The 26,666-nt window shown below is 43.3% G+C and overlaps 1 protein-coding gene across 2 annotated transcripts in view; it reads left to right on the forward strand.

The window, feature by feature from the left end:
* LOC311143973 (polypeptide N-acetylgalactosaminyltransferase 13-like) overlaps window positions 1–23,928 on the forward strand; it is a gene marked incomplete at both ends in the record, with an annotated part of 48,726 nt that extends 24,798 nt beyond the window's left edge. The window contains 10 exons of one of the 2 annotated variants that reach the window (XM_084179881.1): window positions 5,477–5,643; window positions 6,022–6,229; window positions 7,796–7,966; window positions 9,198–9,315; window positions 9,457–9,637; window positions 15,834–15,973; window positions 17,081–17,179; window positions 18,082–18,216; window positions 18,553–18,582; window positions 23,743–23,928. In XM_084179881.1, coding sequence (XP_084036007.1) covers window positions 5,477–5,643; window positions 6,022–6,229; window positions 7,796–7,966; window positions 9,198–9,315; window positions 9,457–9,637; window positions 15,834–15,973; window positions 17,081–17,179; window positions 18,082–18,216; window positions 18,553–18,582; window positions 23,743–23,928 — 1,435 coding nt within the window. The remainder of the gene's footprint in view (window positions 1–5,476; window positions 5,644–6,021; window positions 6,230–7,795; window positions 7,967–9,197; window positions 9,316–9,456; window positions 9,638–15,833; window positions 15,974–17,080; window positions 17,180–18,081; window positions 18,217–18,552; window positions 18,583–23,742) is intronic. The other variant, XM_084179882.1, reaches the window with a different exon arrangement.
* Window positions 23,929–26,666: the final 2,738 nt, after the last annotated feature.

Below are 26,666 nucleotides of genomic sequence, written 5' to 3' on the forward strand. Positions count from 1 at the left end.
CTGGTTCTTCCATTCCTGTGGCGGTCCTCATGAGAGCCAGTTTCATCATAGCGCTTGATGGTTTTTGCGACTGCACTTGAAGAAACGTTCAATGTTCTTGACCTTCATGTCTTAAAGTAATGATAGACTGTGTCACGATCGTCAGGGAGAGACCAATGCGCAGCGTGATGAACGAACATGTTAACTTTATTATCTTTAGTGATAATAGAAACAATAAACAAAACAAGAAACGACTCGTGAAGTCCACGGTATCAATGACCGAACACGGAACAAGAACCCCCAAACACAAAGGGAAAACAGACAGTTTAAATATGGCTCCCAATCAGAGACAACCAGCCAACAGCTGACACTCGTTGCCTCTGATTGGGAGTCACTCAGGCAAACATAGAATAAAACAAACTAGAACCCCCAACATAGACATATAACACATAGAATAAACACACCCTGGCTCAACAAATAGAGTCCCAGAGCCAGGGTGTGACAGTACCCCCCCCTAAAGGCGCGGACTGCGACCGCGCCTCAACTAAAGCAAAACAGGGGAGGGCTGGGCGGGCATACCTCCTCGGCGGCGGTTCTGGCTCCGGCCTTGACCACCACCCTCCAATAAACCCCCCATAGCGCCCCTGGTCCAGTCTGGCCCCGCTGGCTGGAGCTGAACTGGACGTAGCAGGAGCGGTTAGCTTCAGCTCCGTAGTGGAGCAGTTGACCGGTACCTTCCCAGGCACCGGTGACCCAGGCACGGGTTGTGCCGGACTGACGACGCGCACCCCTGGCCTGGTGCGTGGAGGAGGTACGGGCCTTACCAGGCTGACGACTCGCACCCCTGGCTTGGTGCGTGGAGGAGGAACGGGCCTTACCAGGCTGACGACTCGCACCCCTGGCTTGGCGCGTGGAGGAGGGACGGGCCTTACCAGGCTGATGTCTCGCACCCCTGGCTTAGTGCGAGTGGCAGGAACAGGCCGGGCCGGGCTGGCGACGCGCACCGTAGACTTGGTGCGAGTGGCAGGAACAGGCCGGGCCGGGCTGGCGACGCGCACCGTATACTTGGTGCGAGTGGCAGGAACAGGCCGGGCCGGGCTGGCGACGCGCACCGTATACTTGGTGCGAGTGGCAGGAACAGGCCGGGCCGGGCTGGCGACGCGCACCGTAGACTTGGTGCGAGTGGCAGGAACAGGCCGGGCCGGGCTGGCGACGCGCACCGTAGACTTGGTGCGAGTGGCAGGAACAGGCCGGGCCGGGCTGGCGACGCGCACCGTAGACTTGCTGCGAGTGGCAGGAACAGGCCGGGCCGGGCTGGCGACGCGCACCGTAGACTTGGTGCGAGTGGCAGGAACAGGCCGGGCCGGGCTGGCGACGCGCACCGTAGACTTGGTGCGTGGAGCAGGGACAGGCCGGACTGGGCTGGCGACGCACACCGTAGGCTTGGTGCGTGGAGCAGGGACAGGCCGGACTGGGCTGGCGACGCACACCGTAGGCTTGGTGCGTGGAGCAGGGACAGGCCGGACTGGGCTGGCGACGCACACCATAGGCTTGGTGCGAGGAGCAGGAACAGGCCGAACCGGGCTGTGGAGACGGATAGGAGACCTGGAGTGAAGAGCGGCCACAACCCGTCCTGGCTGAATGCCTACCCTCACACACTCTGTGTGAGGCATCCGCACAGGACGTACAGGGCGGTGTACCCGTAACCTGGTGGCCTTCTGAATCCGCCCCTTTTCTGCCTCCGTCAGCCCCGTCGTCCATGCCGTGTGCCCCCCCCTAAAAATGTTCTGGGGTTGCCTCTCGCCTGTCCGACGTTGACCCGTTTGGCGCCGCTGCTCCTCTCTACGGCGCGCCTCCACCGTCTCTTCCCACGGACGCCGATCCATCCCGGCCTGTATCTCCTTCCAAGTCCAGGATCCTTTCCCGTCCAATATCTCCTCCCATGTCCAGGATGCCTGCTCCTGGACACGCTGCTTGGTCCTTGTATGGTGGGTTTTTCTGTCACGATCGTCAGGGAGAGACCAATGCGCAGCGTGATGAACGAACATGTTAACTTTATTATCTTTAGTGATAATAGAAACAATAAACAAAACAAGAAACGACTCGTGAAGTCCACGGTATCAATGACCGAACACGGAACAAGAACCCCCAAACACAAAGGGAAAACAGACAGTTTAAATATGGCTCCCAATCAGAGACAACCAGCCAACAGCTGACACTCGTTGCCTCTGATTGGGAGTCACTCAGGCAAACATAGAATAAAACAAACTAGAACCCCCAACATAGACATATAACACATAGAATAAACACACCCTGGCTCAACAAATAGAGTCCCAGAGCCAGGGTGTGACAGACTGTCGTTTCTCTTTGCTTATTTGAGATGTTCTTGGCATAATATGGACTTGGTCTATCTTCTGTATACCACCCCTGCCTTGTCACAACACAACTGATTGGCTCAAACGCATTAGGTAGGAAAGAAATTCCACAAATTAACTTTTAAGAAGGCACACCTGTTAAATTTTATGCATTCCAGGTGACTACTTCATGAAGCTGGTTTAGAGAATGCCAAGAGTGTGCAAGCTGTCATCAAGGCAAAGGGTGGCTACTTTCAAGAATCTCAAATATAAAATACAATTTCATTTGTTTAACACTTTTTGGGGTACTACATGATTGCATATGTGTTATTTCATAGTTTTGATGTCTTCACTATTATTCTACAATGTAGAAAATGGTAAAAAATAAAGAAAAACCCTTGATTGAGTATGTGTGTCCAAACTTTTGACTGGTACTGTAAGCATATGCCAATGCTGTAAACATTGTCTATATTGTTTATATATTGAATATACATTGGTACCTACTGCCTTGAAACTCAATTGTATGACTGTCCCCCATGGGGCTTACATTACTATAACATTTTATATGAAAAGTTATCACAAAAAGGAACATTTTCAATATATGTGAACACTGCATGCACTCCATTTCACACATGTACCAGGATTGTGCTAAGTTTAATGCTTGTAGATTTAGCTAATTATGAATTCCACTTGAATGAACTAGTCATATAGTATATTGAAGAATTTGTACAAAATGGAGAGCAAACAAACAGTAAATCTAAATTGTGATCTATTGATTTTATTTCACCCCTAGAGAGTGCAAAGCTGCATAATCATACTAATTGCATCTCTATATTTTCCTCAGTACACCTTGGAACGTTATTAAAGAAATAAGCTTTGCTTTGCAAGACTGTGAGAGAGAGATATTGTTGTGTGGTGTAGTAGCCAGTGGTTGAAACAAATAAGATCATCGCTCAGTGGCTAGTAGCTAGCTACCCTGCTGCTCCCATTCTGTCAGTCTGTCCTGTCACCCGTAGTGGGGTGAATGGGATAACCCTACTGTCTGCTCCACTCACCTGTCGCCTCCTGTCACCTCCCACTTCCACCCCGGCTGCCTCCTCTCTATCTCTAATGCACCACCCTCATACTTTATTTAACATTACAATCTACACTACATGACAGGCTTCCCCTGCCCTTGGTCTGTATCTCTGGGAGTATGTGACTACGTCCCAAATGGCACCCTATTTCCTGCAGTGCCTTCAGAAAGTATTCATACCCTTTGACTTATTCCACATTTTGTTGTGTTACAGCCTGAATTCAACATTTTTCTCAACTATCTACAAGCAATACCCCATAATGACAAAGTGAAAACATGTTATTAGATTTTTCAGAATTTAAAATGAAATACAGAAATATCTAATTTAGTCAATACTTTGTACAAGCACCTTTGGCAGTCTTTCTGGGTAAGTCTCTAAGAGCTTTCCACACCTGGATTGTACAACATTTGCCCATTATTCTTCAAGTTCTATGAAATTGGTTGTTGATCTTTGCTAGACAACCATTTTCAGATCTTGCCATAGATTTTCAAGTAGATTTAAGTCAAAACTGTAACTAGGCCCCTTGGGAACATTCACTGTCTTCTTGGTAAGCAACTCCAGTGTAGATTTGGCCTTGTGTTTTAGGTTATTGTCCTGCTGAAAGGTGAATTAATCTCACAGTGTCTGGTGGAAAGCAGACTGAACCAGGTTTTCATCTAGGATTTTGCACCATTCAGTTTATTTTTTTTATCCAGAAAAACTCCCTAGTCCTTAACGATTACAAGCATACCCATAACATGATGCAGCCACCACTATGCTTGAAAATATGGAGAGTGGTACTGGATTTGCCCCAAACATAACACTTTGTATTCAAGACAAAAAGTGAATTGCTTTGCTACATGTTTTGCAGTACTACTTGAGTGTCTTGATGCATGTTTTGGAATATCAATTAGGTTAGTATTATGGAGTAACTACAATGTTGTTGATCCGTCCTCAGTTTTCTCCTATCACAGCCATTAAACTCTGTAACTGTTTTAAAGTCACCATTGGCCTCATGGTGAAATCCCTGAGCGGGTTCCTTTTTTAGATTTTACCCATCTACCAGTAAGTGCCCTTCTTTGTGAGGCATTGGAAAACCTCCCCGGTCTTTGTGGTTGAATCTGTGTTTGAAATTCACTGCTCGACTGAGGGACCTTACAGATAATTGTATGTGTGGGGTACAGAGATGAGGTAGTCATTCAAAAATCATGTTCAACTCTATTATTGCACACAAAATGAGTCCATGCAACTTATTATGTGACTTGTTAAGCACATTTTTTCTCCTGAACTTATTTAGGCTTGCCATAAAAAAGGGGTTGAATACTTATTGACTAAAGGCATTTCAGCTTTTCATTTTTAATTAATTAGTAAAAATTTCAAAAAACATCATTCCACTTTGACATTATGGGGTATTATGTGTATGTCAGTTTTTTTAAAAGTTCAATGTAATCCGTTTTAAATTCAGGCTGTAACACAACAAAATGTGGAAAAGGTGAAGGGGTGTGAATACATTCTGAAGGCACTGTATATGGGCCTTGGTCAAAAGTAATGCTCTATATAAGGAATAAGGTGCCATTTGGGACACAGCCTGTGGAGCAGCATGCCATTTAGCAGAGCACAGTGTTTCCCCTATATACATGTCATTTCTAGACGCGCTTTTAAATGGATTGTCATTTAATCAATGACTGGAAATCTATGGGAAAACCTAGCATGTCGTTGTGCTAACGTCTAGTAGCAATGCACCCCCCTCTACCCTTGCCACCACTGCTAGGGGAAACACTAGGGGAAACACTGGCACATTTACATTTACATTTACGTCATTTAGCAGACGCTCTTATCCAGAGCGACTTACAAATAGGTGCATTCACCTTATGCCACAGCGTATACTCAGTCTTGTCAACTTTGGCTTTGTTTGAAAGCAGTTAATTTTGTTACAATGCTCTGAGGTAAATTTCAGCCACAAATTGTACACCCACAAGCATGTCACACAACTATGCTCACTGTTGATAGAACTCTACTGTAGACAAGCATCAGGAGTAGCAGCACATTTTGATCTCTCAACCAGAACTCTTGTTGTCTGTCCATTAGTTGCAAGACGAAGGTGTATTCGGATGATCTCCCCAACACAAGTATAGTGATCGTGTTCCACAACGAGGCGTGGAGCACCCTGCTCCGCACTGTCCACAGTGTCATCAACCGCTCGCCACGGCACCTGCTGCAGGAGATCCTACTGGTGGACGACGCCAGTGAGAGAGGTACTGTAGCTGGGTCCAGCCTAAACCTAAACCATCAACTAACTAGCTTCACTGGGTTTAAAGGGGCACTCTGGGATTAATACATGCAGTTCTTAGTATTGGGTGATAATATCTACCACATTAAAGTTTGAAAGACAATCGGCCCTTGATAACTGTGAATTAATAGGAAAAACAACACTGCATAATGAAGTTCTATGGGAGTTTGAAACATGTCTGTTTAACCATGCAATTCTTAGTATTGAAGGATAATAATATACCACATTTGAAAGGAAATCGGCCCGTGTCTTGATAACTGTGAATGAACGCGGAAAAACACCAAAAAATTAAGTTATTTCGCCGTTTGAAACATGTCCTCTCTGATGTGTCCTCTTCTGTCAGACTTCTTGGGAAAGAAGCTAGAGAACTATGCTCGGACCCTGGAGGTTTCTGTGCGGGTCCTGCGGATGGAGCAGCGAACGGGGCTGATCCGGGCCAGGCTGAGGGGGGCAGCTGCCACACGGGGACAGGTTATCACCTTCCTGGACGCCCACTGTGAATGCACCGTGGGCTGGCTGGAGCCTCTGCTGGCCAGGATCAAAGAGGACCGGTAAGGAGATTCACCATCACCCCTCTCAATGTAAATGGAACACACAGCACTGGATAGACATGGGTGGTGCTGATGCTCATAGCAAATCATCTCCTCTCTGTTCTCTTCCTGTTGCCTCATTGAGATGCTAACTCATTAGCATTCCGCTTGTCTTCTGTGTCATCTGAAAACCGATCTGATGTTAATGGTAGACACTATCTCGACTTTATAGCAGACAACGACACCAATGCCCGTGACAGCTGTTGTGCCTCTTTTCAAAGGCAGCCATAGCTGAGTGGCAGCTTGTTTTGTCATGATGCTGTCTGTCACTTCTTTATACCGTAGTAGATACAGTTGAATGTGATTGCACTGAATCTGTTGATGATGGCTATTTTAAGTGACAGCATGGCTTAAAACCTATTATTTGGAATCTGTGGTTATTTTAATAAAGTAATAGTGTGGTAATTCTAATCCTGTTTCAGGATTGCACTTGCATGTTCGGTGGGTGAAGGGTTCCTTCTACATAAAAGGGAGAAAATGTAGATGGACTGAAAATTAATTTGCCCCTCCTTGTATCTCTCTTATCTGGTGTCAGACATTTACCCATTTTGCCTCAGGTGCCAGGCAGAAATTAGTTTTGTATTACAGAGGAGATTATATTATAGAGCCATTATACTTTTATGACCCTGCACGTTTATTGATGTGTAAAAGTATGTGCAGGAGCATAAAAGTGCACAAAGACTGATTAGATTTAGACCAGGAAGTGAAGTGGATGCTGAGTGAAGGGGATGTGTTGAATGAATTCCCTGCAGCACATAGAGCCTGAGTCCCAAATGGCACCCTATTCCCTACGCAGTACACTGGCTTTGACCAGGGCATTTCCTTACATAGTGCACTACTTTTGACCAGAGCCCTGGTCAAAAGTAGTGCACTAGGGAATAGGGTGCCATTTGAGATGCAGCCTTAGGGTTACCTTCAGCTTTACTATAAAACTCCTACTGAAGAAAACAGTCTGAGCCCATATATCCATATACTGTATTGTCATTGTCAACATAATCTACATGCATATAATCCATTATGTTACCTCCGGTCAGTGTTGTTATGCTAATAGATATGTTTATAATGGGTATGGACCAGCCGATGATTTACTAATATTGAAATAATCTCATAATGAAGCTGGGGATAATGCCACCGCTATAGAAATGCATGGTCAGCAGTTAGCTATTTTCATCTCTCACGGCGCTCACCTGAAGAATGAACAGTTATGGCACCATTAGTTTAGTAAATTATGATTCATTTATTATTTATTTTGTTGATGAATTAATGCTGTTGGCTCTGCCAGCCAAGCAGTTTAATATAACCAGACATGGAATATTATTATCGGAAATAACACACATTTTTGGGGTTTAAGGGAAGAAAGTTAATTAATTGTAGAGACTGCATCACAGTTCTACAAAGTAATTTTTTTAGGGATTTCTTTCACTATTTCCTGTAAAACTAATGCTTTCGATTCCTCCATGGTTGTTTAGGCTCTCTCTGTATTTCTTGTCAAATGAATGCCTTATATTTCTTTCCATGGTTGTTTAGGAGATCTGTGGTGTGTCCTATAATCGATGTGATCAGCGACGAGACGTTTGAATACATGGCAGGCTCAGACATGACCTACGGAGGATTCAACTGGAAGCTGAATTTCCGTTGGTACCCCGTGCCTCAGAGAGAAATGGACAGGCGCAAAGGGGACAGGACATTACCTCTCAGGTACACACAAGACACATACTGTACATGCCTTTATCTGTGCCCGAGTTGAAAAGAGTTTATTTGGCACCCTATTCATTTTATAGTGCCCTACTTTTGTAAAAAATAGTGCACTATAAAGCAGGGGTGCTCAACTCTTACCATACGAGGTCCGGAGCCTGCTGGTTTTCTGTTCTACCTGATAATTAATTGCACACACCTGGTGTCCCAGATCTAAATCAGTCCCTGATTAGAGGGGAACAATGAAAAAATGCAGTGGAACTGGCTTGGAGGTCCAGAGTTGAGTTTGAGGGCTATAAAGGGAATAGGGTACCATTTGGGATGCATACTTTGTTATCACTGTGCAGTGCTGTCAAGCCAGGGGCTGGTGAGTCAGAGGCAGCAGGGGGAGGACTGTAACATTAAAGAACAGTTTACTGAAAAGACTCATAAGACAACAAATGTTAGCTCTAGCTTTCTCATTTCAGCTGAGAATAGGTTGTTTGTAGTGCTGGGAAGTTGCAGAGCTGACATCATTGGTGTGGATTTCTTTAGAAGCGCTCTTCTCCGATAGCTGTCAAAGCTGTCATCATTTAGAGATAGCAATAGATTGGATATCTGTATTATACTGGCCTAGCTGCGAGGCAATTTTTTATGGTTTGTTATTTGATACAGTAGTTGTAGTTTCATGGTGTAGCTTGTTTCATTTTGGAATACAAAGAAATACTAAAGAAGGACTTGCATCAATGGAGCTGGTGCTGCAAAAATATTGACAAAGTTCTCCATCAATTATATTTTATTGGACAGAGCAACAACATGGTATTATGATGGTGTCACTCAATGCTTCATAAATCAGATTTTCATTATCTTAAAAGAAGATAATCATCTCCAAGACCTAGCTGTGTCTGTTTGCTTCTCTTTAGCAGAATGGAAACGGCAGAGAGTGGATCAAAGAATGAAATAGTCATTTTTGCACTGAGATTGTCAGTCTAGGTCAGGTTTTTATTGTGTGAAATAGTAGTGTCCAAAGTGCTAATTTGTTTGATGAAGAGCTAGGCGATTAATCATATATTGCTGTCTTATTTCCGAAGCAAATAAAAGCAGAGATTCTGCCCCCAGACATTGAGCAATATTGTTCAGCAATATTACTGTATGATATTGATTATTTGTAAGCTGATCTGTTTCTCACTTTGTAAGAAAGGTGTCTCTTGTAAAATGTATTTCTTTATCCACTCTCATTGTTTTTCTCTTACAGAACCCCTACTATGGCTGGAGGGTTATTCTCTATTGACCGGACATATTTTGAAGAAATAGGAACATATGATCCAGGGATGGACATTTGGGGTGGAGAGAACTTGGAGATGTCTTTCAGGGTGAGTGGTTAAGAATAGAGGGCTCTGCTGGGTTATTATGACAATGATTGTGTGTGTGTGTGTGTGCGCGCGTGTGTACTTGCATGCATTTGTGTATGTGTGTGTGACCACTTGTGTGTGTGTGACCACTTGTGTGTGCAGATCTGGCAGTGTGGCGGCTCGCTGGAGATTATAACATGTTCCCACGTGGGTCATGTGTTCCGGAAGGCCACCCCATACAGCTTCCCTGGGGGAACGGGCCAAGTCATCAACAAGAACAACAGGCGATTGGCTGAGGTGTGGATGGACGGCTTCAAAGACTTCTTCTACATCATATCACCAGGTATGCTACCACGCTTCCATTTTAACCTGTTGTCTCTCAGCGGGTGGGAATGCATATGGAGTGGGAATGCAAACCTGGGTTCAAATACTATTTGAAATCATTTAAAATAAGCTGGGATTGATGGACCCACTGGGCACAGACGTCAATTCAACGTCAATTTCATGTTGGTTCAACGTCATTTCATGAAATGACGTGGAAACAACGTTGATTCAACCAGTGTGTGCCCAGTGGGGAGTTTCCTGGCGCAATGGAACCAATAGAATTATAGGAAAACGTCAAACCCCGCCCACCTGGCACTCCAGGCAGACTAAAGCAAACTTTAAAGCGTTGTAAAATATTTCAAATACTAGTTAAACTCAGGTCTGATGGAGTGGCAATGCATATGGTCTCAGTGTAAATCGCTGAGCTCTGAGCAAGTACTTTAAGGTGAAATCAGCCTCTAGCTATCATTTTGGGTATAGACTGGTTGGTTGTTTAGCAACAAAATCGACTGGTGAGCAACTATGGGGCAAAACAGACTGGGTTGGCTAAGATTGTTGACATGTAAACTCCCAGCTAGCACATAACGTTCTGAGAACCATATGTTTCTTAGAGTTTGGTGAGAGTGTGGTTGTCCTATGGTTATTTTGCATACAACCTTCCCACAACGTTCTGCGTATGGTGCAGGATGCCCAGCTCAATGACGCCATGACACAAGAAAATATTAATGTGTTTGGATGATTAATGCCTAAGCAAATTAATTTCCATGTGTCCTATGTGTGCTTGGAGTTCACAGTTAACCTAAGCTAGCAGTGTTATTAAAAGTCTAATTGAAACATGTTCTCAGAACGTTATTTAATTACCTTCAAATAACCTTTAATTTCCTGTCTTATAATGTTAATAAAACCTCCCAGGAAAACTTTCAGGGAACCATAGTAAAACTTTTTCTGCAACCTAAAAATTCACGTTCCCAGAACAGGTGAAATGTTCACTTCCGTTCTCAGAACAATTAAAAAACGTTCAGTTTTACTAGTCAGGAAACACGTCTTCGTTCCCAAAACCAATGGGAAACTAAAAACGTACAGTACGTTCCCACAACTTCCAAGGAACCAAATGTGATAGCTGGGCTATATTTAGTCTCAATGTTTATTGAAAACATAAATACATTTGCACAATGAGCGCTTGTTGTCTCTCATGCATTGTTACAGTTGTTGGTTAGCTAGCTAGAGAATTTGAGCCATACAGTGGCTTGCGAAAGTATTCACCCCCCTTGGCATTTTTCCTATTTTGTTGCCTTACAACCTGGAATTAAAATCGATTTTTGGGGGTTTTGTATCATTTGATTTACACAACATGCCTACCACTTTGAAGATGCGAAATATTTTTTTTTTGTAAAACAAACAAGAAATAAGACAAAAAAAAACAGAAAAATTGAGCGTGCATAACTATTCACCAATCCCCCCCCCCCCCCCAAAGTCAATACTTTGTAAAGCCACTTATTGCAGCAATTACAGTATCAAGTCTCTTCGGGGTATGTCTCTATAAGCTTGGCACATCTAGCCACTGGGATTTTTGCCCATTCTTCAAGTCAAAACTGCTCCAGCTCCTTCAAGTTGGATGGGTTCCGCTAGTGTACAGCAATCTTTTAAGTCATACCACAGATTCTCAATTGGATTGAGGTCTGGGCTTTGACTAGACCATTCCAAGACATTTAAATGTTTCCCCTTAAACCACTCGAGTGTTGCTTTAGCAGTACGCTTAGGGTCATTGTCCTGCTGGAAGGTGAACCTCCGTCCCAGCCTATAATCTCTGGAACACTGAAACAGGTTTCCCTCAAGAATTTCCCTGTATTTAGCGCCATCCATCATTCCTTCAATTCTGACCAGTTTCCCAGTCCCTGCCAATGAAAAACATCCCCACAGCATGATGCTGCCACCACCATGCTTCACTGTGGGGATGGTGTTCTCTGGGTGATGAGAGGTGTTGGGTTTGCGCCAGACATAGCGTTTTCCTTGATGGCCAAAAAGCTCAATTTTAGTCTCATCTGACCAGAGCACCTTCTTCCATATGTTTGGGGAGTCTCCCACATGCCTTTTGGCGAACACCAAACGTGTTTGCTTATTTTTTTCTTTAAGCAATGACTTTTTTCTGGCCACTCTTCCGTAAAGCCCAGCTCTGTGGAGTGTACGGCTTAAAGTGATCCTATGGACAGATACTCCAATCTCCGCTGTGGAGCTTTGCAGCGTCATCAGGGTTATCTTTGATCTCTTTGTTGCCTCTCTGAATATTGCCCTCCTTGCCTGGATGCGTGAGTTCTGGTGGGCGGCCCTCTCTTGGCAGGTTTGTTGTGGTGCCATATTCTTTCCACTTTTTAATAATGGATTTAATGGTGCTCTGTGGGATGTTCAAACAACTTTGTCCCTGACCTGTTTGGACAGCTCCTTGGTATTCATGGTGCTGCTTGCTTGGTGGTGCCCCTTGCTTAGTGGTGTTGCAGACACTGGGGCCTTTCAGAACAGGTGTATATATACTGAGATCATGTGACAGATCATGTGACACCTAGATTGCACACAGGTGGACTTTATTGAAGTAATTATGTGACTTGTGAAGGTAATTGGTTGCACCAGATCTTATTTAAGGGCTTCATAGCAAAGGGGGTGAATACATATGCACGCACCACTTTTCCGTTAATTATTTGTTCGAATAACAAGTTCTTTTTTTCATTTCACTTCATCAATTTTGACTATTTTGTGTATGTCCATTACATGAAATCCAAATTACAAGTTGTAATGCAACAAAGTAGGAAAAACGCCAAGGGGGATTAATACTTTTGCAAGGCACTGTATCACTTATAGGAATATCCTCCAGATTTTTAATTCCACAGTCAATTCCTCATTACTGTACTGTATGCCATGAGCTCTGTAACTAGAGTATATGTAACAAAATAGTTTGAAAGGGAAGCAACCTGTACTGTATCTTGCTATATTTGACCTCCCTACTCTGGCTCATGTTGCTTCTCCTCATGGTCTCACTGAGTCTCAAGTACAGTATGTCTTTGCTCTACTGTTCCTTGCAATAGTCTTCCATTAAGTTCTATGCTGCTCTTGACATGCCAAACAAGGCAGGGCATTGTCCTATGTTCAACTGCATTTCTCCACACTTTCTCTGATCTTTTATTCATTGGAAAGCACTGTACTAAGTATCTTTCAAGATGTTCGACTGAAGATTTCCTGAAATTGCGTTCACATATTCATGGGAGACGTTGCTGTTCATGATCTCATGGGAAGCTCAAACAATGTTGTCACCACAGCCTAGCGACGCAATAGGATTGGCAAGAGATTGGCAGCTGAGTATCCAAGTAATGTTGGAGCCAAGTTATGAGATTAGATTTATGCAGTGCCTCGCCATTATCTAGTTACATTTTGCATGAAAGGCACCCTTTCCAAGTTTCCAGAATGCTCTTTAGTCTGTCTTCTGAGGAATAGGGGTGGGGGCCCAGTACCCTAAGTGATTCCTGAAAAAGCATACTCGCAGTATCCTCTGAAGGCTGCAGGCAGGCAGCAGAGAGAGAGAGAGAGAGACAGTACTGGGGCTGTGATAGATGAGCCTCCCTGTCTAATTTAGCCCGGTTGGCATTGAGTGTCTGCTCCTCCAGGATATTACAGGGGATGATCAGGTCAGGCCAGCTCCACTGTTAAGGTGTGTCCCAAATGGCACCCTATTCCCTTTATCAGGAGTGGGCAAACGTTTTTTGCTTGCAGGACAGAAAAAGGGCAGTTATTTGAAAATATATAGGTCCATTATCATTTCTACATAATTTCTATCTATTCTGAACAAAAATGTAAACGCAAAATGCCAAAATGTCAACGATTTTACTGAGTTACAGTTCATATAAGGAAATTGAAATAAATTCTATGGATTTCACATGACTGTGCAGGGTCGCAGCCATGGGTGGGCCTGGTAAGTCATAGGCTCACCCACTGGGGAGCCAGGCCCAGCCAATCAGACTGAGTTTTTCCCCACAAAAGGGCTTTTATACAGCCAGAAATACTTCTCAGTTTCATCAGCTGTCCGGGTGGCTGGTCTCAGACGATCCCGTAGGTGAAGAAGCCGGATGTGGAGGTCCTGGGCTGGTGTGGTTACACGTGGTCTGCGGTTGTGAGGCCGGTTGGACATATTGCCAAATTCTGTAAAACGATTTATGGTAGAGAAATGAACATTACATTCGCTGGCAACAGCTCTGGTGGACACTCCTGCAGTCAACATGCCAATTGCATGCTGCTTCAAAACTTGAGACATCTGTGACAAAACTGCACAGTGGCCTTTTACTGACTCCAGCACAAGGTGCACCTGTGTAATGATCATGCTGTTTAATCAGCTTCTTGATATGCCACACCTGTCAAGTGGATGGATTATTTTGAAATAAGCTTTTTGTGCGTATAGAACATTTCTGGGATCTTTTATTTCAGCTCATGAAACATGGGACTTTACACTTTACATGTTGCGTTTATATTTTTGTTCAGTGTATTTTTAGATGTTCAAGTGTGGCCTGGAGTGTTTTTTTTAACCCAAAATAACATTTTTGCTTTTTTTCACTCCTGCCGGTCGGATTGAATGGGCTTGCGGGCTCTTCTCTCACCGATGGTTATGCTGAAAACAAAACCAATGTTAGCACTTTCTCTTTTAATAACCCTTTTTTGCAGTGGGCTAATAAAGGGACAAGCAGGAGTGGGCAAACGTTTTTTGCTTGCAGGACAGAAAAAGGGCAGTTATTTGAAAATATATAGGTCCATTATCATTTCTACATAATTTCTATCTATTCTGAACAAAAATGTAAACGCAAAATGCCAAAATGTCAACGATTTTACTGAGTTACAGTTCATATAAGGAAATTGAAATAAATTCTATGGATTTCACATGACTGTGCAGGGTCGCAGCCATGGGTGGGCCTGGTAAGTCATAGGCTCACCCACTGGGGAGCCAGGCCCAGCCAATCAGACTGAGTTTTTCCCCACAAAAGGGCTTTTATACAGCCAGAAATACTTCTCAGTTTCATCAGCTGTCCGGGTGGCTGGTCTCAGACGATCCCGTAGGTGAAGAAGCCGGATGTGGAGGTCCTGGGCTGGTGTGGTTACACGTGGTCTGCGGTTGTGAGGCCGGTTGGACATATTGCCAAATTCTGTAAAACGATTTATGGTAGAGAAATGAACATTACATTCGCTGGCAACAGCTCTGGTGGACACTCCTGCAGTCAACATGCCAATTGCATGCTGCTTCAAAACTTGAGACATCTGTGACAAAACTGCACAGTGGCCTTTTACTGACTCCAGCACAAGGTGCACCTGTGTAATGATCATGCTGTTTAATCAGCTTCTTGATATGCCACACCTGTCAAGTGGATGGATTATTTTGAAATAAGCTTTTTGTGCGTATAGAACATTTCTGGGATCTTTTATTTCAGCTCATGAAACATGGGACTTTACACTTTACATGTTGCGTTTATATTTTTGTTCAGTGTATTTTTAGATGTTCAAGTGTGGCCTGGAGTGTTTTTTTTAACCCAAAATAACATTTTTGCTTTTTTTCACTCCTGCCGGTCGGATTGAATGGGCTTGCGGGCTCTTCTCTCACCGATGGTTATGCTGAAAACAAAACCAATGTTAGCACTTTCTCTTTTAATAACCCTTTTTTGCAGTGGGCTAATAAAGGGACAAGCAGGATGTGTTTTGGAAGTCTTAAATTGGGTGTGATACAATAATCTGGCACTGATTATTTGACTTTGTTGATAAAATTATGAGTCATTCTCCAAGAATTCACATTCCTCTATGGATGATACTTTTTGCAAAACATCAAACATAACCTTGACAATTGAAGTGCAGGGCTTTTCATTTTCTAGACTATTGTCAGCCACTGAACATGTATTGATGGAGAGAGTCCCTCTAGTGTACAGCTTTGGCGTTGCAGCCACAGCTGCCACACCCACCAACCAAAAGGGTGTTGCTTGTAAGCAGTAAGGGTTCTTGTTGTCTTTTGCTGATATTTCAATGCATGTGTCTCTGTACTTGAACCAGGTGCTGTACGTATCAAGCATCTCAAAGTAGAAGTGCTGATCTAGGATCAGGTCTCCTCTGTCCATTCATTATAATCTAAAAATCTGCAGCACTACCAGTCTGACATGCTCGATACATATGGCCCCTGGTCTTGGTTTGTGTTGCAGGTGTGGCCCGGGTGGACTATGGAGATGTGTCCTCTCGTAAGACCCTGCGTGAAGCTCTGCAGTGTAAACCCTTCTCCTGGTACCTGGAGAACGTCTACCCCGACTCTCAGATCCCCAGGAGATACTACTCACTTGGTGAAGTATGAAGTCTTTCAGATACTGCAGCCCAATGCACCTCTCATGACCCTGGATAAATCCCAAATGGCACCCTATTCCCTATACAGTGTACTACTTTTAACATGGGCCATAGGGAATAGGGTGTCATTTGCAACGCAGATCATCTGTTTGATATCAAAAGTGAGTCAGAAGACCTGGATATTCCAACCATTGAAACTCGACGATAAATAACCTAATGTGTTTAGTTGTGGTTTCAAACCCAAGCACAGGATAGAGTTGGCTAACAACATTCTAGATAACAGGTTAGCACCAGGCAAAGAGGGGAATGGTCTTGATAACATACAGTATGCCAATAAAAAAGGGAGGCCATGATTGATAGAGAGCATGTAAAATAATGTGACTGGTTGGGAGTTTGGAGAGATGAGGTTGTAATCCCCAAGTTGAATTCTGCTGAGGCTTCAGGATTTTACAGCCTACATCCAATGTACTGCAGTAAAAGCTGTCTATGGCATGGAACTACAGCAGCAGCAGCAGCACCCTCAGTCTTCCCTTCCCCTCTCCTGCCCTCCCGCCGTCTGCTCCATGATTGACTCACTCCGTAGCACACGTCCCACTTTTAACAGCCCTAGTCATTAGCTTTTATATCATTTAATTAGGAACGATACCATTCCTGCATAGTAAGCAGGTTATACAACACCTAGCATATAGAGCATGCCCAGCCTCTAGGAGTATGTTAGTTAGATATTAGATGGCTCATTAAATAATAATTTGGGGTGGGAACTTGCGGTAATACTTAGATCACCACAGATCTGATTTATGCAGCCATTTGCGTTGCTAAGCACGGTCCCTAATTATGACTTACATCACTGGTGAAATATAGGTAATGAGTTTAGATTGCTTGTTTTATTGAACAGTAAATATTTAATTAGATTTGACATCTGGGCCACAGAGACAAGAAGCAGGGGCTTTTAATTTTGTCACCTGGAAATTAAGTGCCAGTGTTTGATGAGAGGGACGCCATTTCTTCTTCCTCTATAAGCAGTGGCTTTTGTTAGCTGTAAATATTCCAGGGTGGATGGAAGGATGGTAATTATGAATCCAATGTTTTTTTTACTCCTTTCTACCCCTAGATCAGAAATGTTGAAACGAACCAGTGTGTGGACAACATGGGTAGAAAGGAAAACGAGAAAGTTGGCTTCTTCAACTGCCATGGCATGGGTGGGAATCAGGTAAGGAGACCGCAGAAAGAGGAGAGAGCTATAGAGTTAGTCTTGCAAAATACCTTTCCCAAAGTTCCTAGGTTTTCCAGAAATCCCAATTGGAGGATTCACTGAATCAGGAGGGAATTAGCAGGAAATCCACAATCCTCAAGCAAGGATTTCTAGAAAACCTCAGAATTGTGGAAAGTTACCAGAATTAGGCCTGTCTGAATCTGCCATGTCAGTCATTTATGCTAGTTAGGAAGGTTATTATCCCAGCCCTAAAAACCTACTGTTGTCTGGCAAACTCCCAGGTCCTCTGATAATACTTATCCCGTGCAAATCGTCATCCCTGTGTTTTGAGGGATATTACAGAGTTTAATAGGTGCTGCACCCAGTTTGGGTAAGAACATGGGAACAAATTGATGCTTAAAACAAAATGCTATGCACGTAGCCTACAGACGAATGATCTGTTTTGTCACATATCAACGTTCCAGTGCCATACTTCTCTTTTAAAAGATGAAGTGGATGATATTGTGCCAGTGAAGTGATAAATTGCCAGATACGTCAGGCAATTAAATGTCTGCATAGGTTAGAGTTCAGGGTTCTTATTGACATGCATTATTATTTTGATTTTCACCGAACTGAAGGCCATTAGGCCAATATTAGGCTATCCCTAGACATTTGAAATATCTTCACGCCTAGAAGAGCCTCCAGGATTCTGTCATAACGGTCAATTTTGAATAAGGAAAAAAAAAAAAAAAAACAGGGGCAGTTTGGTAAAACTAATCCTGTCCAAATCGTCTACTGGAAAAACGGACATGCTGGGGTAATAATTACAGAACCAACGTTCTATAGTAATACTAGCCCGGTGCGAATAGGGCTTAGGAGAGAGACTAGTAGGTATATGACCGTCTCGTTTTCTCTGCCAGGTGTTCTCGTACACGGCTGATAAGGAGATCCGGACAGATGACCTGTGTCTGGACGTGTCTCGTCCCCATGGCCCTGTGGTCATGCTGAAGTGTCATCAAATGAAGGGGAATCAGATGTTCGAGTATGACGCAGAGGTAAGACCAAGACTCCTCCTGTATTGTCCTGTGTGAGTCTTGACAGGAGTGTTGTAACTGGGATTATGAAGCCTTTGCTACACACTGATTGTCCTGAGGAATTTCTTCACTATTACATAGCAAGAGATTTCATATTTATAATGACACACCTGTACTAATACATAAAAAACGTATTTTGTAAAAAATGTTATGATTGTTTTGAGCCACCAGAGGGTGGTGCATGTCAGGAGTTGGGCTTCTGTTCAAATCCTGAACAATAGTCATCATTCTGTTACGCTGTGCACATTGCAGCCCATAATATTCCCCATTTATTAAAAATGTTCTTATCTCATGTAGTATGTTGGCAAGTGGGAATATGATTTTGAGGTAAGCTTGCTGACCTGGTTCTCATGAATGTTGTCATCTAGTTAAGGTAGACTGTGTATATACTGTAAGTCCTGTGTTTGGTAGGTAGTAGTATCTTGTGCTTAGTGGTTGTAAGGCCAGTGTTTCTCTCATTAGTCTGTGAAGTCCTGTGTGACGTTATGTTAGTAGTCAATAGGAGTGTTCATGTTAATGCACTGGGGTATGTGACCTGTTAGCCAGACCAGGGGACCGATCAGACTCCACTGTCCAGTTATGAACCTAATGAAATGTGAGTCCCACACTGCACTCCACTGACTCAGCCATAGTTGCAAAATTTCAGTAACTTTCCCAAAATTCCCTGTTTTTTCAGAAATCCTGGGTGGAAGATTCCTGGAATTCTTGGGAATTTTGGGAAAGTTACTGGAATTTTGCAACCAAATGACAGTAATGTTAGACACTACTGAATGGCCCATTATATTCCAACAGATTGGTTTTCATTTCAATGATCCAGAACTGAATAGTACACTCCTAGATACAGTTGAAGTCGGAAGTTTACATACACCTTAGCCAAATACATTTAAACTCTGTTTTTCACAATTCCTGACATTTAATCCTAGTAAAAATTCCCTGTCTTAGGTCAGTTAGGATCACCACTTTATTTTAAGAATGTGAAATGTCAGAATAATAGTAGAGAGAATGATTTATTTCAGCTTTTATTTCTTTCATCACATTCCCAGTGAGTCAGAAGTTTACATACACTCAATTAGTATTTGGTAGCATTGCCTTTAAATTGTTTAACTTGGGTCAAACGTTTCGGGTAGCCTTCCACAAGCTTCCCACAATAAATTGGGTGAATTTTGGCCCATTCCTCCTGACAGAGCTAGTGTAACTAAGTCAGGTTTGTAGGCCTCCTTGCTAGCACACGCTTTTTCAGTTCTGCCCACAAATGTTCTATAGGATTGAGGTCAGGGCTTTGTGATGGCCGCGCCAATACCTTGACTTTGTTGTCCTTAAGCCATTTTGCCACAACTTTGGATGTATGCTAGGGGTCATTGTCCATTTGGAAGACCCATTTGCGACCAAGCTTTAACTTCCTGACTGATGTCTTGAGATGTTGCTTCAATATATCCACATAATTTTCCTTCCTCTTGATGCCATCTATTTTGTGAAATGCACTAGTCCCTCCTGCAGCAAAGCACCCCCACAGCATGATGCTGCCACCCCCGTGCTTCACGGTTGGGATGGTGTTCTTCGGCTTGCAAGGCACCCCCTTTTTCCTCCAAACATAACGATGGTCATTATGGCCGAACAGTTCTATTTTTGTTTCATCAGACCAGAGGACATTTCTCCAAAAAGTACGATCTTTGTCCCCATGTGCAGTTGCAAACCGTAGTCTGGCTTTTTTATGGCGGTTTTGGAGCAGTGGCTTCTTCCTTGCTGAGCGGCCTTTCAAGTTATGTCAATATAGGACTTGTTTTACTGTGGATATAGATACTTTTGTGCAGTGGGGAAAAAAGTATTTAGTCAGCCACCAATTGTGCAAGTTCTCCCACTTAAAAAGGTGAGAGAGGCCTGTAATTTTCATCATAGGTACACGTCAACTATGACAGACAAAATGAGAAAAAATATCCTGAAAATCACATTGTATGATTTTTTATGAATTTATTTGCATATTATGGTGGAAAATAAGTATTTGGTCAATAACAAAAGTTTCTCAATACTTTGTTATATACCCTTTGTTGGCAATGACACAGGTCAAACATTTTCTGTAAGTCTTCACAAGGTTTTCACACACTGTTGCTGGTATTTTGGCCCATTCCTTCATGCAGATCTCTTCTAGAGCAGTGATGTTTTGGGGCTGTCGCTGGGCAACAAGGTCTTTCAACTCCCTCCAAAGAATGTCTATGGGGTTGAGATCTGGAGACTGGCTAGGCCACTCCAGGACCTTGAAATGCTTCTTACGAAGCCACTCCTTCGTTGCCCGGGCGGTGTGTTTGGGATCATTGTCATGCTGAAAGACCCAGCCACGTTTCATCTTCAATGCCCTTGCTGATGGAAGGAGGTTTTCACTCAAAATCTCACGATACGTGGCCCCATTCATTCTTTCCTTTACGCGGATCAGTCGTCCTGGTCCCTTTGCAGAAAAACAGCCCCAAAGCATGATGTTTCCACCCCCATGCTTCACAGTAGGTATGGTGTTCTTTGGATGCAACTCAGCATTCTTTGTCCTCCAAACACGACGAGTTGAGTTTTTACCAAAAAGTTATATTTTGGTTTCATCTGACCATATGACATTCTCCCAATCCTCTTCTGGATCATCCAAATGCACTCTAGCAAACTTCAGACGGGCCTGGACATGTACTGGCTTAAGCAGGGGGACACGTCTGGCACTGCAGGATTTGAGTCCCTGGCGGCGTAGTGTGTTACTGATGGTAGGCTTTGTTACTTTGGTCCCAGCTCTCTGCAGGTCATTCACTAGGTCCCCCCGTGTGGTTCTGGGATTTTTGCTCACCGTTCTTGTGATCATTTTGACCCCACGGGGTGAGATCTTGCGTGGAGCCCCAGATCGAGGGAGATTATCAGTGGTCTTGTATGTCTTCCATTTCCTAATAATTGCTCCCACAGTTGATTTCTTCAAACCAAGCTGCTTACCTATTGCAGATTCAGTCTTCCCAGCCTGGTGCAGGTCTACAATTTTGTTTCTGGTGTCCTTTGACAGCTCTTTGGTCTTGGCCATAGTGGAGTTTGGAGTGTGACTGTTTGAGGTTGTGGACAGGTGTCTTTTATACTGATAACAAGTTCAAACAGGTGCCATTAATATAGGTAACGAGTGGAGGACAGAGGAGCCTCTTAAAGAAGAAGTTACATTTACATTTACGTCATTTAGCAGACGCTCTTATCCAGAGCGACTTACAGTTAGTGCATACATTATTCTTTTTTATTTTCATACTGGCCCCCCGTGGGAATCGAACCCACAACCCTGGCGTTGCAAACGCCATGCTCTACCAACTGAGCTACCTCCCTGCCGGCCATTCCCTCCCCTACCCTGGACGACGCTGGGCCAATTGTGCGCCGCCCCATTGGTCTCCCGGTTGCGGCCGGCTACAGCAGAGCCTGGATTCGAACCAGGATCTCTAGTGGCACAGCTAGCACTGCGATGCAGTGCCTTAGACCACTGCGCCACACTGTCTCGTGAGAGCCAGAAATCTTGCTTGTTTGTAGGTGACCAAATACCTATTTTCCACCATAATTTGCAAATAAATTCATAAAAAATTCTACAATGTGATTTTCTGGATTTTCTTTTCTCAATTTGTCTGTCATAGTTGACGTGTACCTATGATGAAAATTACAGGCCTCTCTCATCTTTTTAAGTGGGAGAACTTGCACAATTGGTGGCTGACTAAATACTTTTTTCCCCCACTGTACCTGTTTCCTCCAGCATCTTCACAAGGTCCTTTGCTGTTGTTCTGCGATTGATTTCTCTAGGAGACAGAACGCGTCTCCTTCCTGAGAGGTATGACGGCTGCGTAGTCCCATGGTGTTTATACTTGCACACTATTGTTTGTACAGATGAACATGGTACCTTCAGGCGTTTGGAAATTGCTCCCAAGGATGAACCAGACTTGTGGAGGTCTACCATTTTTTTTCTGAGGTCTTGGCTGATTTATTTTTATTTTCCCATGATGTCAAGCAAAGAGGGACTAAGTTTGAAGGTAGGCCTTGAAATACATCCACAGGTACACCTCCAATTGACTCAAATGATGTCAATTAGCCTATCAGAAGCTTCTAAAGCCATGACATCATTTTCTGGAATTTTCCAAGCTGTTTAAAGGCACAGTCAACTTAGTGTATGTAAACTTCTGACCCACTGGAATTGTGATACAGTGAATTATAAGTGAAATAATCTGTCTGTAAACAATTGTTGGAAAAATTACTTGTGTCATGGACAAAGTAGATGTCTTAACTGACTTGCCAAAACTATTGTATGTTAACAGGAAATGTGTGGAGTGGTTGAAAAACGAGTTTTCATGACTCCAACCTAAGTGTATGTAAACTTCCGACTTCAACTGTATCTCCATAATATATCTATCATGCAAATCATCTATTCTAGTACAAGTGCCATTTTGATGTGCATCAGACTTTGAAACAGGTAGCACCAACAATAAAGCATTTGAATTCCCATAGGGAAAATGTAGGCCATGACAATCGTGTATTCTCAAAGTAGCCTTAATATGAACAATTAATAAAATATATTTCTTCCACTGGGACACATTCATATGTTCTACCTGCTCGATTATGGTGTCACCTGTCAGTGATTAAGATCTCTCATGTCACTGTTAACTTTGAAAAGCTCCCATCTATTCCTGTACAACCCCTGGGAGAGATCCAGCTATTACGCTTTTTACTTTAGTTATATATGTAATATGAAACATGAATAATTCATGTCCCTGACATATACAGGGGTGGGGTTTCAATGCCACTGTCAATGGCCTGGTTATTTTTAGCAACAGTGTGATGGGCGATACTGCTGATCCCAGCTGTACCATTAACATTTCATATGGTCATAAATTTCAGCATCGTAGAGAGAGAAATACCTGACTTTTACATATTCTCCATATTCCAGCTGGTCAGAGCCTGTGCTTGAAGTGGACTGAATTAGGTGTCAGTACTCACTTTGGGTACTCGTTTATATTAAGGTGCAAAAACGCTGCAATATTTTAAAGCCAGTACTCAAGCAGTAGAACATTTGACTTGCCGGTACTCAGTACCAGTGTGTACCGGACCAATTCAAGCACTGGTCAGAGCCATCTCTCTACTCACCTCTATTCTCAATACCTCCCTGCTCATCTTTTAGGACTGTAGAATATCAGTCCCACCACACCACAAGTCCCATCCACTTCTATCAAACTAGGAAATCTGGTTGAAGATTTTCTGATTGTTGGCAAAGTTGGTTCCATTCTGAGCAACACTCCAACATGGTCCAACTGTAACCTTTGTCCTCCATTAGATGGGTTGTGTAGCATTGTGTTTTTTTTGGAATGGAAGTATACAGTACTGTTGATGATCTTGTTGGTCCTGCCTGGCCTGAGTCCTGGCTCTGTCCTAGCGATTCTCACTCACTCCCATCTCCTCTTGTCCATCCATGACATGTCCGTCCTCCATCCGGATGTTCATCCGCAGAAGCACACGTTCCTCCACATCATCACCCAGTCGTGTCTGACCATCAGCAGGCTGGAGGACGGTACTTGGGGCCCCACGGTGGAGTACTGTAATAGTAGCCCCTTGCAGACCTGGGTCCTGAGGAACTTCACCCGGCTGGAGGTGTTTAGGAAGCTGTACTACAGCCCAACTGATTACATTCTGTAGGGGCTGTCTTCCTGCATGGGCCACCGCAGGTCAGTACTGTACTATCTAGTGGAGGTCCTAGTGTGTAGTAGCCTAGTGCGTAGTGTGCCAAGAAAATTAGCCCGTCCTGCTATATCTCTGCTCACCAGCCACCACTGGTGTAGTTGGCTAGTGTGTAATCGTCTAGTCTAGTGTGTAGTATCTAGTCTGTAGAGCTGGAGTTGTGTGACTGTGGTGGAATAGGCTGTCACGTTGCTTTAGTAAGCAGCTTTTTACCTCACAGAATGTTTGTTTTCATTTCTTTTGCCTCAGCCTTGACATGCTCTTCTTGGAGCTTGAGCTTGTTGAGATTCTGAACTTTTCCGTTGTTAGTAAAAGTGTGCCATGCAAAGCAGTTTCAAAGGCATTTAGTAGCGATTACCACTGACCTTTTGATATGAATGCATAATGACAGGAACACAGAGACACATAAGGCAAAAGTAGACGTCCCTCGACAGCTCTAGATGGTGCTGTATACATGGCGCTATCTGCAAGACCTTTATCCAGCCTTCTTCCGCACCAAATTAGATGTAATTTTACATTTATTTTCCTACATTAATATTTTATTTTGATACAAAAAAATCACTGGCTGTGGCCCCTCATACAGCGGTCCTCATTAAATGAGAATTGAGGAGACAAGGTCCTTTTTATTTTTAGCTGATTATCTAGCTATTTGATGGGCAGATTGAAATGGGCTCGCCTTTGTTTACAAGTTCCTTTGAAGTGATCCTCTTTCATGGCGCTGGCCTTGGGAAAGTGAGGGCTGCATTTTGAACACACTCCATAACAGCTGTGTTCAGCTTGCAGCATGTTCTCATTGTCTGAGGACTGAATTTCAATCACCACTCCTCATTTCCATTTGACCTATCCATATACTAAATCTAGTCTGGATGCTCGATGCAAGTAACTACAGTCTTCAGTTTGATATATGTATTGTCAGTCCCTTAACTTTAGCCAGTTGCCTCTTTCCAGTACCTCTGTAATTCATTGGAGTTTATTTGTCTGTTAAACAGTCTGTGTTTGCCTGGTAATGACCATATTCATGGCTGTGTGCTCTCCTTTTCAGACTACTGTTGGTTAAATTGGGGGAGTTGCGTTCAGGGTTATTGCTGTTTGTAAACGTGACGGTGCTAGAGCAGCCTGCTGTCAGATGGCCTTATTCCGTGTTCTGTTCCTACCATGTTCACTGTCCTTGAGAGTAGCACTGCAAGACACTCTCTGAACACAATTAGACAGTGGGTGCGTCTCAAATGGCACCCTATTCCCTTTATAGTGCACTACTTTTGACCAAAGCTCTATCAGCACTATAGAGCACTATAAAGGGAATAAGATGCCATTTGGGATTCATCCACAGTTTTCTATCTGATCGTCGCCTGCTCCCTCAAATGGCAAAATGCCAAGAAACACATTTCCATTAAATCTGTTGGTACGGTGTTGATTTTTTGTTACATGCCAGCCTCTGTTTTTAAGCGTTGTTAGTGTCAGCACAAACACACATTTTAAAAGAGATCCTGCATCTGTCAGTGAGTCCGGTCGTCGACTCTTCTTTGTGAATGACAAAGAGGATAAATGTTCTTCACCCTGGGCTGACTCCTAGAAACCATCTTCATTTAATTAGCAGGTCTCAGCTGTGCACACACACGGCACAGAGCTCATGAGCCACTCTCTGGGACTGCCTCTGCTGTAATGGGAGTTTTTACTGCCTCTGGGACTGCCTCTGCTGTAATGGGAGTTTTTACTGCCACTGGGACTGCCTCTGCTGTAATGGGAGTTTTTTTTGCCACTGAGGAGCAATTAAATAATTATAAGCAGAGGACCCCACATTTCTAATATTTTAATTAAATATGGATTGGTTTTCCTCTGTACTTCGTATTCTCTTTTCTGCACTGTAGAATGGTGGGATCTTTCAGAGATGGCAAAAATAGCACCTTCATCATTGCCCTAGCTATGTTCTTATGATTAATAAATAAGCTTTAGTGTAGTGGTTCATACTTGACCTTACCATCAGGTACGGGACTATAATGGCAGATATTACAATTCTGGCTTGATAATGTAATATTATTTGAACAGGTATGGTTTTGAGGACATCAATACATGAATATATTTTATTCATTTAAAAAAGCAGAACATTGTATTATTATTTATTTTTTTAAACCTTTGACTGTTAAGTGCACCAAAACCTGCCTGAGTGGTTTAACTGTAATGCCTTGTTCATCTCCCCTCGAGTGAAGTAATAGTACAAAACACACAGAGAGAACAGAGATAAAGATAGTGGAGAGTGTGTGTGTAATGGTCTCTGTCAGTGGTGCTTTGAATGCAGGTAGAGTTTATTAAGCTTTACCTCACTTCCCAAAAACAAACAGTGGACAATCAGATACATTCAAACCATCTTGATTTGTCCTACCCATTCAAAACATAAAGGCTGAATACAGAACTGAAAACGAACTCTATAATTTCAGGATAATCATTGCCTGAAAGTCAAAGACAATAATTGCTGCAAATTCAATGTATTCAGCTACAGTATGTGGACCATTTTAACATTTTTGATTCAGTGCGTTCTTAGTCATGACTAAAACCTAATGGCCTGATTACAATGAAGACACGGCACCTGCGGGTTACCTCCAGGTTACCGCTGGATTTCTTAATACGCTGCTAACGGGAGATTACATGGTGCTCCGTGCTAAAATAACCCTGGTTGCAATGAAGAAGCAGCGGAATAA

Source organism: Coregonus lavaretus (assembly GCF_964263955.1).
Source record: "Coregonus lavaretus genome assembly, chromosome: 16".
NCBI lineage: Eukaryota > Metazoa > Chordata > Actinopteri > Salmoniformes > Salmonidae > Coregonus > Coregonus lavaretus.